Here is a 13,767-nt window from a genome sequence, read left to right as displayed (position 1 = left end):
ATTCCTGGCGGACTTGGCAAATTCGTCAAGGGTGTTTCTACCCAGTTTGTCCGTTTATCCCAGTGACTTTCATGTCTCTGTGGAGCTCATGTATAGAACCTGCCCCTCTGGGCCCGGACATCTACTCTCACCCCACTTCCTCCCTCCACCTTCTGGCTCACCATCACCTGGAACTGTTCCATCCTGAAGGCCACTCAGACACATCATGCCTCGTTTCTCCCTAAAGTCATCTTGGCCTTGGCCGTGGGGCACCACATAGCCCCGTGGTCCTGTGGCCTCTCTGCTCTCTCCTCTGAGCATCCTTGTCCTGTTCCTCCCCGAGACTGTCCCTACTCCCCTCCGGCAGTTTCCCATCCAGACCCACAGCCTCCACGGTGTATCACCTGACAAGGTCCCAGTCTCTGTGTCCAGGTGGTGGGGGTCTCAGGGCCACAATCCCGCCTTTCTGCGATGAGCTCTGAATTAACAGAGGCTGAATTGGGAGTCTCTTGCTACCTGTACTTTGGGTCAGGCTGAATTGGAGGACGCGGCTTAGAATTGCAGCAAAAGACCCAGTTTGCTCTTGCGTATCTCATCCAGTTGAACTGACTTGTCTCTCCCTGAATGTGGCCTCCCGTCTGCAACAGGCAGGTCAGCCTGGAGTGGGCCCCTTGGAGACCCAGAGACAGGAGACACTGGGGAGCACTGCACTTCCCGGAGCCAGTAGGGCGGCAGCTTCCTGACCCGCCTCGTTGCCGTGTTCACAGGGCGCTGGGGGGGGGGGGGGGGGATGGGGGCAGTTTCTGTTGTCTCTTCTTACAAGGGCACTAAGCTCATCCTGGGGCCCTACCTTCACGACCTGCTCTAGACCTGACCACCCCCCAAAGGCTCCCCTCCAAGTAGCATCAACATATGAATTTGGGTTAGGGCTTCAACATATGAAGCTAGCGGACACGATTCAGTCCATAGCCGTGGGCTGGAGTCAAACACAGCTGGTCTCTGACTCATTCCATGGGCTCAAAGAATGTTAGGTGTGGCCAGCATTTCTGAGAAGCAGGTGACCTGGGATTCACCCATCCTGTGAGGACCCAGGGTTTCAGCTGAAGATGACCAAGAGGGCTTCACCTTGTTCTACGGGGCTCTAGGACGTGGGCAGGTCCAGGGAGCGGAGTGACAGGGGCACATAAAGACATCAGCATATCCTACAGATGGATATTGTGAATTAGGAGGTGTCGGACCGTGAGCCCCGCAGGTGTCGCTACTTGGTAGGTGTTGAGTCCATGAACAGAGGAGAAGCAGCAACAGAGGCAGGTCCTTCCCCAGCAGGTGCAGAGGGACCCTTGAATCAGTTGGGGGCATTCCCTTGCCAGGCCCCTAGAGCACAGGTGTCCTGGACCTCGCACAACATCTCCACTTAGGAGGGGATGGGACTCTGAATATAGAGAACGTTTCCTTTTGGGACATGACCTGTAGCGAATCCTGGTGTGTGAATAAACCACCTGCCTAAGACATGCCTGGAGACAGTGGGGAGGTCCTGGGACACCCTCCCCCTTGCTGGGTGACACTGTGGTCTCATAGGACAGGCACGCTTTGTGGCATGCACTCACGGACACAGGGGCAAAGTGACTTTTGAGGCAGACCTCTAAATACTGCAGGCAATGAACAATAATGATGAAGGAAAAGAAAAAAGAAAGTAGCACATGTGGAAAACATTCACGATCGTTGAATCTGGAGAAGAGCCCGTGGGGTTCATCACTCTCAATCTGTGCACATATTTAAAAACCCTCATGTTTTAAAACAAGCAGCAATTAGAACACTTCTTCCCAGGAACTTCTTTTTGGTTCCATCAGCTCTTTGCCGAACACTCAGGTATGTGTTTGGAGCAGCCTGAAGGGTGCACCTGGGACGACCTTCCTAGGGTTCCCACAACCAAACCCTGGAGGACCTGCATTTGTGGGAGGCGTGGGGGGTGGTGCTCAGCAAGGGGGGCTCCAGCTTTTGGCCCCTGCATCTAGGCAGGTGACAGAGGGTCCTAAAGAAATATCTTTAGATCCTAGGGTCTCTCTGTGGAGGGCCCTGGCTAATTCCTTTTCCTTCGCAGGCTCCTTCCTGCCTGAGACAGCGTGGATCTGCGCCCACCTGCCTGAGCATTCCCAATGGGGTCTGCTTGCATGTGTCGCCACCTGGTGGCCACTTTCACACATTGCAGCTGTAATGCCCCCTTCCCCAAGAGGGAACTTAGGAAAGCGGGTCTCTAATGGAGGGGGGATGGAGGGGGGGCTGCGTGAACAATATCTGAGACCAGGGTACTGATAGGGTGAGGATAACGAAGTGATGGGGGAAAAAAGGAAAGGGAATGCTAAGAGTAGAGGAAACCACTTGGAAAGCAATCCGAAGTGACTCGAGGGCCCCCAGCAGTGGGGGCAGGAGCTGGGGAAGAGGTGCAAGAAAGAAGGGGAGGGGGCAAAAGAAATCAGCCTGGGTGCCCCGGCAGGCCTCACAGTTTTGCTGGCATCTCCTTCTCCACGCACGAGTTGGATTTAATAAGAGCTAACATCCACTAGAGCCTTCCTGGGTACCAGAGTCTTGTCTTAGCCTGTGGTGTGTGTTAACTCATTTAATCCTCAACCATGTTTCTAAGGGAGGTACCCCATCACCCTGACTATCCGCAAAGAGCTCAGGCACAGAGAGGTTAAGGAACTTGCTTAAACTCACACAGCTAATAAGGAGGAATGCAAGTGGCCTGACTCCTGGTACCTGTGTTCCTCTCTGCAGCCCTCTGCTCTGAGGGCTGCCTTCAGAGCGTCACCGCAGACCAACGTCCCCGATGAACCTGGCAGATGTCCTCTTGGGAGGCAGCAGAGTGACAGGGAGCCCCAGATCCGCAGAGGGAAGGCGTGCTTTGAACCCCCCCTCTGCCCTGCGCTGGCTTTAATTCTGCGCCCGTTTGCACACAGGGAAGCCCGGCCGGCCCCGCAGGGCTGCTTTGAGAATTCAAGATCATGTCTAGGGAGGCATCGTGCACAAGTATGACCCACCACACAGATCAGGAAATACACATTTTACATTACGGACCCCCAATCCTGGATTTCTGGATCTAGTCCCAAGGGATTTGTGCCAATTTTGCAGCAAACTTAGATCATCCACAGGTGTACCCATTTATCGGGGAAAAGATGAACCCTAACTCAGCCCACGTGGGGTCCTGGCCAAGGCTGTTTCACTCAGCAAATGCTTGGAGCCGCTGGCACAGATCTTCTCTGGCGGGTCTCTTGAGTTGCTTTTATTTTTTTTATATATAGATTATTTTATTTGAGATAGAGCGAGTATGAGCTTCGGGGGGGGGGCGGGTAAAGGGAGAGGGAGAAGCAGATGTTCCGCTGAGCAGGGAGCCTGACACGGGGCTCGATCCCAGGACCTCAGGATCATGACCTAAGCCAAAGGCAGACGCTTCACCGACTGAGCCCCCCAGGCGCCCCACATTGCTTTTATCCTTGATCTCACACCCCCTCTGACAGCCGGTACCCGCATGTCCCATTTGGCAGAGGGGACAGCCGAGATTCAGAGAGGTTAGGGGACTCATCGCAGTCACACGGCAGCGAGAGGCACTGTGGCATTTGCGAGGCTCATGCTCTGACCCTCTGGGCACTTGGTCGGGGTGGGGGGGCACTAACTCGGGAGTGCCGCAGCACGTGAGCCACTGGGGCTTGTCTTAGGCCTGGGACTAACCCCTAACTGGAAGCCGTGAAGGGCAGCAGGAAGGCACGGCCCTCGCAGAAAGATGACACCCATCCCCGAACGGTAAAATAGCTTTGTTTTAATTCACTTTGATTTGGATCATTGGAAATATTCCACAATAAATAAAACTGAGCAGAGGCTGAGGAAGGCAGACTCTTGCTAACTTCATTCAAAATGCATCCAGAGGAGTGCTCAGCTACCGCACAAACACGGGAGCAAGGCAAGAGGGACAAGAAAGCAAAATTTAAAACACCAACAACGAACCAAACATGATTGCAAAGAACAAAAAGTGCTCAGGAAACTTTGGCTTTGACGTGAATCGGGTGAGGTGAGGGTGCGTCCCTCCCCCGGGGCGGCCCCTCCTGACACGGTTGCAGGGTAAAGCCGGGGTCCGGCTCAGGGCCGTTGGCAGGTGGGCACCCATGGCAGTCCTGTCCTTTGCGAGAAGCCGAGCAGCGGGGTCAAGTTGGACACCAGGGCCGAGAGGAAAGCAGACTCTCTCTCAAAACCCTTCAGCCCAGACCACAGGGGTGGATAACCAGCCAGTGGCCTGTGGGCACGTTTCCTTCCAACCAGATGTCCCCGACGGACACGATGATGACCCCGAGCTCTCTGGAGGGACAAGGAGCGCAGCTCGTCCCCGATGGCACGTGGCCCGCGGCCTGCCATCTTTGGGCTTGCGCTCCCCTGGAGAAAACGTTTTTGGTCATACCCAGGCCGGGGATGGTGAGTTCTTTTCTATTGTCCATTCTTCTTTGTGTTCAGGCTGCCTTGAAGAAAATTGTTAGAGCAAACATCACAGTTCTAAATATTCCCTGTGACTCCACTCCACACAGGACCCAGAGGCCCAGGCCTCTGGCCCCCAGCACTTACAAGAATCGCCCTCCCCACCTTCTTGTCTGGCTTCCCCATTTTCAGTCCTATTTTCTTGAATCTGGATTCTCCCACTAAGCCCAGGCCCTTAAAAGCATCGCTTTAAGAACTTTCTTTTCTGCCCGATGGTTCTGGAAGGCAGACGCTACAAACCTGTCCTGCTCTCTGCCGTATCAGGTGGGTGACGCAGGGGCGGGGCGGTGCGGGGGGTGGGGAGCATGTGGAACCAGGTGTTGATTTTGCTGAGGTAACTCCAGCTCCAGAAAAATGAGTCTCCTGGCTCCACGGGGTTCGGGGGGGTGCTGAGATCTCTCTCCCTCCCTGGCCCCAGTCTTCTGGCTTCAGGCTCAGCACTGACGGCAGGCAGGGACATCTCTGATCCCCCCACCCAGGGCCAGGACTGGTCCAAGGAGCTCTGTGCCTGAGGGGCAGGCAGAAGCCTAGGCTGGGAGTCCAGCGATGGGGCGGACACTCGAGAGCCTCCTCTGGGGGCGGCGGGGGGCGGTTCTCGTTATCCTGTCCACAACAGGCCAAATGCTCTGTGGACAATGCTTTTGTCTGAGTCTCAGGTACCCTTACCCCAGGTAAGCCCATCAGTGCATTCAGTCCCAGCCACAATGATCTGCGCTCTTTGGTGAGGACCCCTTGGCTAAGCCAATGAGCACAAAGAGATGTTTGCTGGGGCGGTGGGAAGAGCAAGGCTGTCTCCCCCGCAGGAGGGGTGGCAGGAAAAGGCAGACACCAGAGCTTGCCAGGGCCACCACGGGCAGCCTGAGGAGCCCAGTGGTGAGAGGCGGAGCTGCCAGAAGCTTCCACCAGGTCTTGGAGATGCGGGATGGAACCCAGCTGGGGAAGGCCACCCCAGGATGTCTTAAACACGGAGCCAAGGATGTTCTATTTTTGCTCAGAATGTGTGACTTGCGCTGTCACAATTGGTTCACTTCTGCAAGTCACATTCCTTCTCTGGGCCTTGCTTTTCTCGTCTGTGAAATGGGAAGGCAGGCGGGAAGGCCTCTCCACAGCTTGGATGGCCTAGTGGGAGGGAGGGAGGGACGGCCAGGACCCCACAGCCAAGCCAGGCAGCCCGCACACGACGCAGAGCCCTCCTCGCTCTGCTCGCTCTGGGGACCTGCTCCGACTCCACCAAGTCCCGACGCAGACTGTGTGCTCTGACCTCTCAGCTCTGAATGGACTCAGCTCCCAGCACTCGAGGACTCACTCAGAAGTCCACTCTGCTCCCTGTCTCGGGGGGCACTTTTCTCAAGGGATGAATTCACCAACCCACAGTCTTTGGGGACTTATGATCAGAACGATGACCTCATAGTGACGTACGAGCCTTTATCGGTCAAAAGAGTCTTACATTTTGGAGGATTTTAAAGCTGGAACAGGCTTTTGTTTGTTGGCTTGTGGTGATCTTGTTTTTTGTAAGCCACTGTCTGGATTCTGAATCATTCAGAATCTAGGAAAAGCTACAGAACCTCTCCCCAGGAAAATACTCCTATGCACAGGCTTGGGGGAGAAAACACTAAAATGGCATGCTATTTCTGGGGACACCTGTCAACTGCCTGACACCACCTGTGGCCCCTGAGCTCCCCAAACTCCTCCCTCCCTGTTTGCAGAGGGAGAGACTGAAGCTGGGAGAATAGGGCTCGCCAGAGTGCGGCCAGGAGCTCAGGAGACAGGCCCCCTGGCTCCCGAGACTGGCCTGCTTCCCACTCTGCCAGGACACTGTCACATGTCCACAAAGTCGCAGTGGGCTGTTAAGAAATGCTCTCGACAGGAAAAGTGGTTTCTCCGCTTCAATGTCAGTAACTGGAACCAAGCATCACTGTCCTGCGTGGGCCTCCACTCCCCACTGGGCCCGTTGCGTTTTGGAGATTCTTAGCCTGAGACAGAACCCAGTCCATGAGGAAAGAGAAAGAAGGTGGAGCTGAAGGGAAGGAGGTATGGAGCACTTCACCAACCTACCAACCCGAAACCCCGGGATCTGTCGAGCAGTGAACCCCCAAGCCCTAGAGGCCACCACCCCAAGTCTGAGGATTCCCACAAACCTTCATTTAAGCTCCCCATGCCCTGGCTGCCAGGTGAAGCAAGAGCAAGCTTCATGAAAACATCAGGACCAGCCACAGAGCCACAAAGTGCACGCTATGTCAGCTGAATTACCAAAAAAAAAAAAAAAAAAAAAAAAAAAAAAAAATCAATAAATAATCAGGTAGGCTGATGAGGACGAATCAGGACAGCCTGGGAGTGAGAGGATGAGGTATGTCTTCTCCCCGCCCTGAAGGTCACGCTCCTGGGACGGCCCTACAACCCCCAGGACACCATGCATGTGGCCAGTAGGGACTTGGCCCAGAGCGTGGGCTCCTGGAGAAAGTGCTGGCTGGTGGAGGTCGTGTGTGGCCTTGGAAGGTCACGGGCACCAAATCCAACAGTCCGTGAACATCGGAATGACGGGCCCCGGCTGATGCCTCAGGACAGCGCTGAGTATCATCCCTAGCTTTGTCCCGCTCAGGCGCCGCCTCGGGAAACTAGAAAAGATGTCCCCAGCTCTAGAGCGAGGGTGTATGATGCCGGGGGGGGGGGCCGTTCCCCAGTCAAAGCTTTTGCCTTATTTCAGCCAATGCACACATTTCTCCCCCAAACACAAAGGCACATGGAAGTAGTCAGATCTGCTCTCAGCCGTGATGACTGCCACCGAGATCGCTTTCTCAAGGAAACATCAGCTTGGGAAGAAGACATCCACTGGAGTCCAAAACACTTTGCCAAGTGTCTATGAAGACCTTTGGGCTGGGGAGCCTCTCCTGGCCACCAGAAAGGAGCTTTGGGAAGACAGCAAAGTGGGGGTTGTCACGCCAAGTGAGGGACGGGCCAAGTAGTGTGCAAAGAAAGGCACCATCTCGCCCCCAGTGTCCACGTGGTCCGATGGGGCTCTGTCCTGAGGTCAGCCTCACTCAGAAAGATCCCAGCAAGAATCAGAGTGTGGGAGTCAGTCTTGGACCCCCGGACAGAGGAAAGTTTCTGCCTGCCCTCCCTGGGAAACTGTCCTTCACTCGGAAACACAGAATCTTCTGTATCTGCCCCTCCCCAGAAGCCAAAATGACTTGAGCGCTTGGAGACTGGACCTCTCCCGCGTGTCCCCACTTTCCCCCAGCTCCAGGACAGCACTGAGGGGGTCTCCCCATTCAAGACCAGTTCTGGGACTCACTCTGCAGAGCCGGCAGGGCTCGGGGGCCCTGCGGAGTAGATGCTGCCAAATGCTGGGGTGCAAGAGGCCACGAGGGGCACCTCAACACAGCCCCGAGGCCGGCCCTCAAAGCTCCAGGGTCAGAACGGCTCCAGCGAGAGGCTGGGGCTGGCCACGGAGAGGCGGGCTCCGGGGCTCCTTGGCAGCGTCATCTCCCCTTAAATATCCGGATTTTATTGATGGACGCCAAGGTGGCCGTTACGTTGGACTCAAAGTCTCCGTCGTGCACCCCGGTCTTGCGAAAAGCCCCCGCCGACGGGTTGTTCTCCCAGTAGTGATGCCAGTTCCCCTTACTGTCTGCCCCAAAGCCATACAAGTCCACCTGCGGGGGCAAAGCACAGGTCAGATCCAGAGGGCGGGGTGACAAGTAGAACCTCTAAGAAAGGGGCATCTTCAGGTAACCCCCAAATCCACAAACACCATGTCCGAAGATTCATATAAACCCTGCTCCCTATGACCCCATCCAGTTCCTTACTGGACCTCTCAGGGGCTTCACGAAGCGAAAGCAAGTTCTGTGAAAGTCAAGTCTAACATCAGACGGCACAGCAGGAGAATGGGAGGCCCTGAGAGAGCTGGGGCAGGCAGGTCGACCTCCTCTCCAAGGCTCCAGGGCCTGGGGAAGGAGAGAGGGGTTGAGAGCAGGGGCTCCCAGCTCTGCCACCTGTGGTAGAGCCTGGGACTGCCAAACCCCTGCTCTGAGCCTCACTTCTCATCTGGAAAATGGGGCCAAGAGGAATGACCACAAGGAGGCGGGGGGCAGATGCTCTTTTTCTTCCCTGAGGCTAATTTCCATGCGGCCCAGGAGCCCTCATTGGCCAGTGCAGGTGTGGGGGGCTTTCCTACACGTGACAAGCATTTACTGAACACCTCCTCTGTGCGGAACGCTGAGCTATAAATACATCACAGTTCAGGCAGACCTTCATCGGGACACCTGGGTGGGTGCTGGGCAAGTTAGGGATGCAGGAGGCAGGTGTCAGACCACGGAGCTTGTGACTGACTGTGAGCACTAGTGAGGGACCGGGGCGAACCTCAGGGCTCAGAGGAAGGCGGGGCCGAGGACTCGAGGGATCTGGGAGAGCAGGTGCCATTTGAATCGGGTCTCGGGAGATGAACTGAAGATGTCTGGGAAGGAATATTCGAGGGCCCCCCAAGGAGAGGAGCTGCTGTGTGGGCTGCAGCGTGGAGGGCAGATTTGGGGGTGGGGTTCCACGGGGAGGGGGGGTGGCAGGCAGAAGACAGCTCTGTGGCAAGCACAGCTTTCTCCTGAACGCCAACAAGGCCGCAGCCCCCCACAGTGGGAGGGAAGAGAAGGGAATAGCATTTCTGAGGGAGCCAGCTGGAGAGAAGAGGGAGATGCGGCTTCTGGGAGAGACACCCTGGTTCAGTGGCCCTGCAGGATGGGGGTGCGGGATGGGGACAGAACAACCTCTCCCCCTCCCTGGGATTTCACCCTGGAGCCACGTGGGGCAGGGGCAGGGAGGGCTGCGTGTGACCCTGACCGGAAGGCATATCTGATGGTCCTGCCTGATGGGGGCCTCAAAGGAAGTGGGAGGTGGGTGCTATGGCCACCCCCCCCCATGCTCCTCTGCCCAGGGCTGCAGCAAGATCCCCGTGTCATCGATGGAGACGCGGGCACGGCCTTGCGGACGGTCAGGCAGGTCCATGGAAGGAAACACGAAGCACGCTTAGCAAGATCACTGGTTCTCCACCTCAGGGAACAGTGGGACCCCTGGGTGCCTGGTTCCCACTTTCTGGTGAACGTGGGCCTGGGCGTGGGCTGGGTGCTGGGATTTAGCTCCGTGGACGATCCTAATGAGAGGCCAAAACTGAAAGCACAGCTCCCCCCATTACAATCTGCTCCGTGATTCTGTGCCCATGTCTGAGTTCTACCCACTGGTTCTGACTCTGCCTCGGGGGCCCGCATGGAGGCAGCCGGGACCCTTGCTCCCGAGAACGTGCTCAGGGAACACGGCTACTCCCTGCAGCCCACTCTGCGAGCTGCACTGGAGAGTCATGGAGAGCTCCAGGGTAGAGGTCAGGAATCAGAGCTTCCAGAACAAGAGCTCTGCCGGGGCCCTGGGGCGAGGATGGAGGTCAGCCCGATGGCAGATGCTCTCACTGACGCTCTCGGAAACGTGGCAGGAGGAGGCCTCGTGGCCCGGAAGGCCCGGCGGGCATGGGGACGAGGGTGGCATACCTCATCACAGATGTGCAGCGAGAAGATGACGGAGAGGATGCCCGTGGATGGGTACCGCCCGTGGCCCTGCAGCCAGCTGTCGAAGACGTACTTGATGAAGGCCGGGTGGTAGATCAGGATCTGCGGGAGGGGGACACAGCCCTCCATGAGCCGCTGCAAGGACCCCGAGCACCTGCGAGGTGCCCCCACTGTCGTGGCCTTGGGGGACGGAGCAGTGCACAGGACCCGCGCCCCTGCGCTCATGGGCCTGACGTTTAGTGGGAAGGACGGGCAGGAGCCTAACTGCGGGGCCAGAGGATACTAAACCACGACAATCACGGAAACATGGAAAGAAACTGAGCAGAGAAACGGTAAAGCACCAGAGGGGAGAAGGCTCGCTGAGACAGAGACATCCGGGTAACATTCCAATCGGGCCAGGGAGCTTCCAGGGAACAGCATGAGCTAGGGACAGGGCCACCCCTGTCACACTGCAGGAAACGCATGCATAGGGACACCCGTTCTGCCAGCGACGGTCCGTCACATGACCCTATGAGCAAGCCTCCCCCTCCTCATGTTACAGATGAGGACACTCAGCTCAGAGGTGCCGAGTGTCACACAGCCAGGCTGGCCAAGCCGGGAGGTATCTGGTATCAGACCTGCCCTTGACTCCACGCTCACCACTGCTGTGAGGACAGCGAAAGGGACTTCTCAGGCGGTAAAGGGTGTGCGTGTATGTCCAGGAAGCCCAACGCCAGCCCCCAGGGATAAACCAGAGCACAGGACCATGCAGGTCTCTGCTGAACTGTTCATCTCTCAGCCTGGCTTCAAGCTACCGGTGTCTGGGAGGCTCTCTGCTCCACCCACTCAGCCCTCCAGGGATTCCTACGTGGCTTCTCCGCCGGGCGGTACACCCCAGTGTAAAGGGCAGGTGCTGGCGGCCCAGGGAGTGCTCCCACTCCAGCCACACCGTGAACGAGCTGTGTGTCCCCGAGCAAGTGACTTGGCCTCTCTGACCCTGATCTCAACATCGAAAAACCACAGTATGTGCAAAGGACCAGTGTGGTAGACACTTCACTTCTTTTATCCTTCTGCCCTTTGCCCAGGGCTTGACCAACCCCATTCCGGGGTACCACTGGGGAAGATGGAGACAGGGAGGCAGGAGGTGAGGTCTGGCTTTGAGAAGCTCACACCGTACAGCACCGGGTCTCAAACTGCAGCCAGCGTTGGCATCCCTGGGGGCTCAGTAAAAGCCCAGGTTGCTGGGCCGTCCCCTCCCTCCAGAGTTTCTGACGCCATCGGTCTGGGCTAGGCTTGAGTATCTGCATCTAGGACCGTATCCCAGTGATGCTGCTGGGCTGGAGTTCCCATCTGGAGAAACTTTTCCAGAGTCTGTCTGTCGAGCCGGGAAGCTGGGTAGGGGCTCTGGCCTCCACCAGCCCAGGGGCCCGAGGGCTCTCTGCAGCCACGTGCTGGCAGAGGGGAGATGGGGCTCCCTCTCATCAAGCTGAGCCTGAGCTCAGAGGACAGGGGGCCTAAGCCTCGACTTACCTTATTCTTTTTCACTTTGATCTTTGCAGGGACAGGAACGTAGGTGCTGCAGGGGGGAGAAAAAGCAGGTGGTTAATGTGGCGAGGGGGCTGGGCTGCCTGCATGCTGCTCTGGGAATGGACCCTGGAGAGAGAGGTAGGGACCCCACCTCCCTGCCACAGCCCCATCCTTCTGCAGCCCATTATGGACACCAGAGGGCGCTGTTGGCTAATTCAGGAATATTTCTTAATTGCTGCTTTCCCTGGCAAAGGTTAACACCAGGGGACTTGCTTCAAAGCAAGCCTGAAGGAGCACAGCTCACTGCTGAGCCCCGCAAAGGCCCCCTTTCCACCTGCAAGGTTATGCGTGCCCCCGAGATTAAGGTGCAAATGCCCGGCCACCCGGCCTTACATTGGATCTAATGGGGGCAATTCACCCTCCTAATCCTATGGGATGGGGTGGGAGAAGAGGGCCTCTGAGGGCAGTCCTGGCCCGCTCCTCCCCTGCCCGAGTCCACTTCCCTCACTGCCCTCATGAGAGGGTGGCCCCCCACTTCCTGCACCCCAATCCATCAGGCTTGCTGGCCGGACATCACACCAGGAGGCTTCCGGCCATCTGGACGGCGAAGCCACTCTTTTCAGGAAGAGTACGGGACTAGGACTCAGACCCAGAGGCGAGCCTGGCTCCCAGGCTAGGGCAGCGTACTGGAGCAGGTCTCTTCGTCCTGCCCGGGAGGAGGGAGGCGAGGGGAAGGAGCAGCGTGGGAATTCGACGAGACAAGCAGCGTCCAGTGCCCAGGGTGGTGCCTGTGAGCCCCCCTGCTCTGGAGGCAGCTCACAGGGACTCAGGCCACAGCTGACGTGCCGGCACGCTGCCTCCCTGCCTGCCCCCAGTGCTACCCAAGGCTATTTTTATAGCCTCAGAAGAGATGGGGGCCTGTCATCCTCAGGGTGCACAGCAGAGATAAGGAAGGGGTCAGAACAGAATTGTCACATGTGGAGTCCTTTCCAGCGGGGCCCCTCCTCCCAAAGAGTTTCCAGTAAGCCTTGGAGGCCTGTCCTGGGGTCATGAGAAGGGGGAAGGTCGAAGCTCACAGGGTGTTAGCAGTGCAGGGAGGGAAGGGACCAGGAGCTACAGGCTAGGTGGGGGCCTGGGGCCTGTGAAGCTGGGGCATTCCAGAAGGAAGTCTGGCGGGGGAAGCATTCTGGTGCAGGAATAGCATGCTAGGGGGCACAGAGGATCAGTGAGGGGGTGGGGCAATGGCCTCTCCATCCCAAACTCCCTCCCCATCCCCCCACTCCTGCCGGGGACTCACTGAGAGATGGTGCCCGTGGTGGTGGCACTGACTACCCACTCCAGGTCGGTGGTCTTGAAGGGGACCAGGACCATGCTGACGTTCTCCGCCAGCTCCCTGAAGCTCTCGGGGTACACCAGATGGTGCGTGGTCTTGCTCCCGACGTCCATCTCAAAGCCCGCTGTGGGGGCCTTGTTCATCCTGGGGGAGAAGGGACAGAGGGACACGCATCGCATCACATGGCTGCTGCTTCTGGGCCCCAGCTCCCTCAGCTGTGAAATGGAGACGATTAAGGCAGAGCTCAAAAGCTTTTGCTACTTTCTGTCTCTTTTTCGATCTCGAGTGAGCCTGACCATTGCCACTATTGCTGACCTACTGTGTACAAGGCACCATCCTGGCCCAGTAATGCACCGCATTGCCCCTTAATGACAACCGTGCCCAGGAGGGATTCTGTGGTCCTATTTCATGATGGAAGAAATCTGAATGCAAAGAACTTGTCCCAGGATGCAGAGCTAGCAGGTGGCAGCCTTGAAGTCAAGTCTGTCTGACCCAGAACCTGACGCCTTCGCCCTCACCACGGACATTCCTGCAGCACGCCAGGGACACTGAGGCTCCGAGAAGCCAGGCAAATGGTCTGAGGACATAAATACAGACATCACAGAAACAGGAGACTATTCTAGAAGGTGCCTGGGGAACAGCACCCCCACTGCCAAGTGAATAGTGGGGTGGAGATTACAAGAAACCCAGGACACACATCTTCCCAGAGGATCTGTTTTATCTGGTGACAGGGAAATGTATTTACGTTAAAAGCATATGATTTTATTACGGCCTAGATTGCAAAATGGGGCCAAATTTTAAAGATGAAACCAGTCTTCAAAGAAATCTTGCCCTCTCTCCAGGTCTCTCTGTGCCAAGCTCCTGGCCTGCTGGCTTCCTCCC

The 13,767-nt window shown here is 57.0% G+C and overlaps 1 protein-coding gene across 4 annotated transcripts in view; it reads right to left on the bottom strand.

The window, feature by feature from the left end:
• Positions 1-3,773: 3,773 nt before the first annotated feature.
• ST3GAL1 (ST3 beta-galactoside alpha-2,3-sialyltransferase 1) overlaps positions 3,774-13,767 on the bottom strand; it is a 95,893-nt gene continuing 85,899 nt past the window's right edge. For all 4 annotated transcript variants that reach the window (XM_034663407.1, XM_034663409.1, XM_002916122.4 and 1 more), the window contains exons 5-8: positions 12,850-13,029; positions 11,556-11,601; positions 10,029-10,148; positions 3,774-8,153 (exon numbers count right to left, since the gene is read on the bottom strand). In XM_034663407.1, the coding sequence (XP_034519298.1) occupies positions 7,980-8,153; positions 10,029-10,148; positions 11,556-11,601; positions 12,850-13,029 (520 nt within the window). In that variant the 3' untranslated portion in view covers positions 3,774-7,979. The remainder of the gene's footprint in view (positions 8,154-10,028; positions 10,149-11,555; positions 11,602-12,849; positions 13,030-13,767) is intronic.

Source organism: Ailuropoda melanoleuca, chromosome 6 (assembly GCF_002007445.2).
Source record: "Ailuropoda melanoleuca isolate Jingjing chromosome 6, ASM200744v2, whole genome shotgun sequence".
NCBI classification, from domain to species: domain Eukaryota; kingdom Metazoa; phylum Chordata; class Mammalia; order Carnivora; family Ursidae; genus Ailuropoda; species Ailuropoda melanoleuca.
The sequence above is the reverse complement of the archived record's forward strand: the minus strand, read 5'-3'. Positions and strand labels throughout refer to the sequence as shown.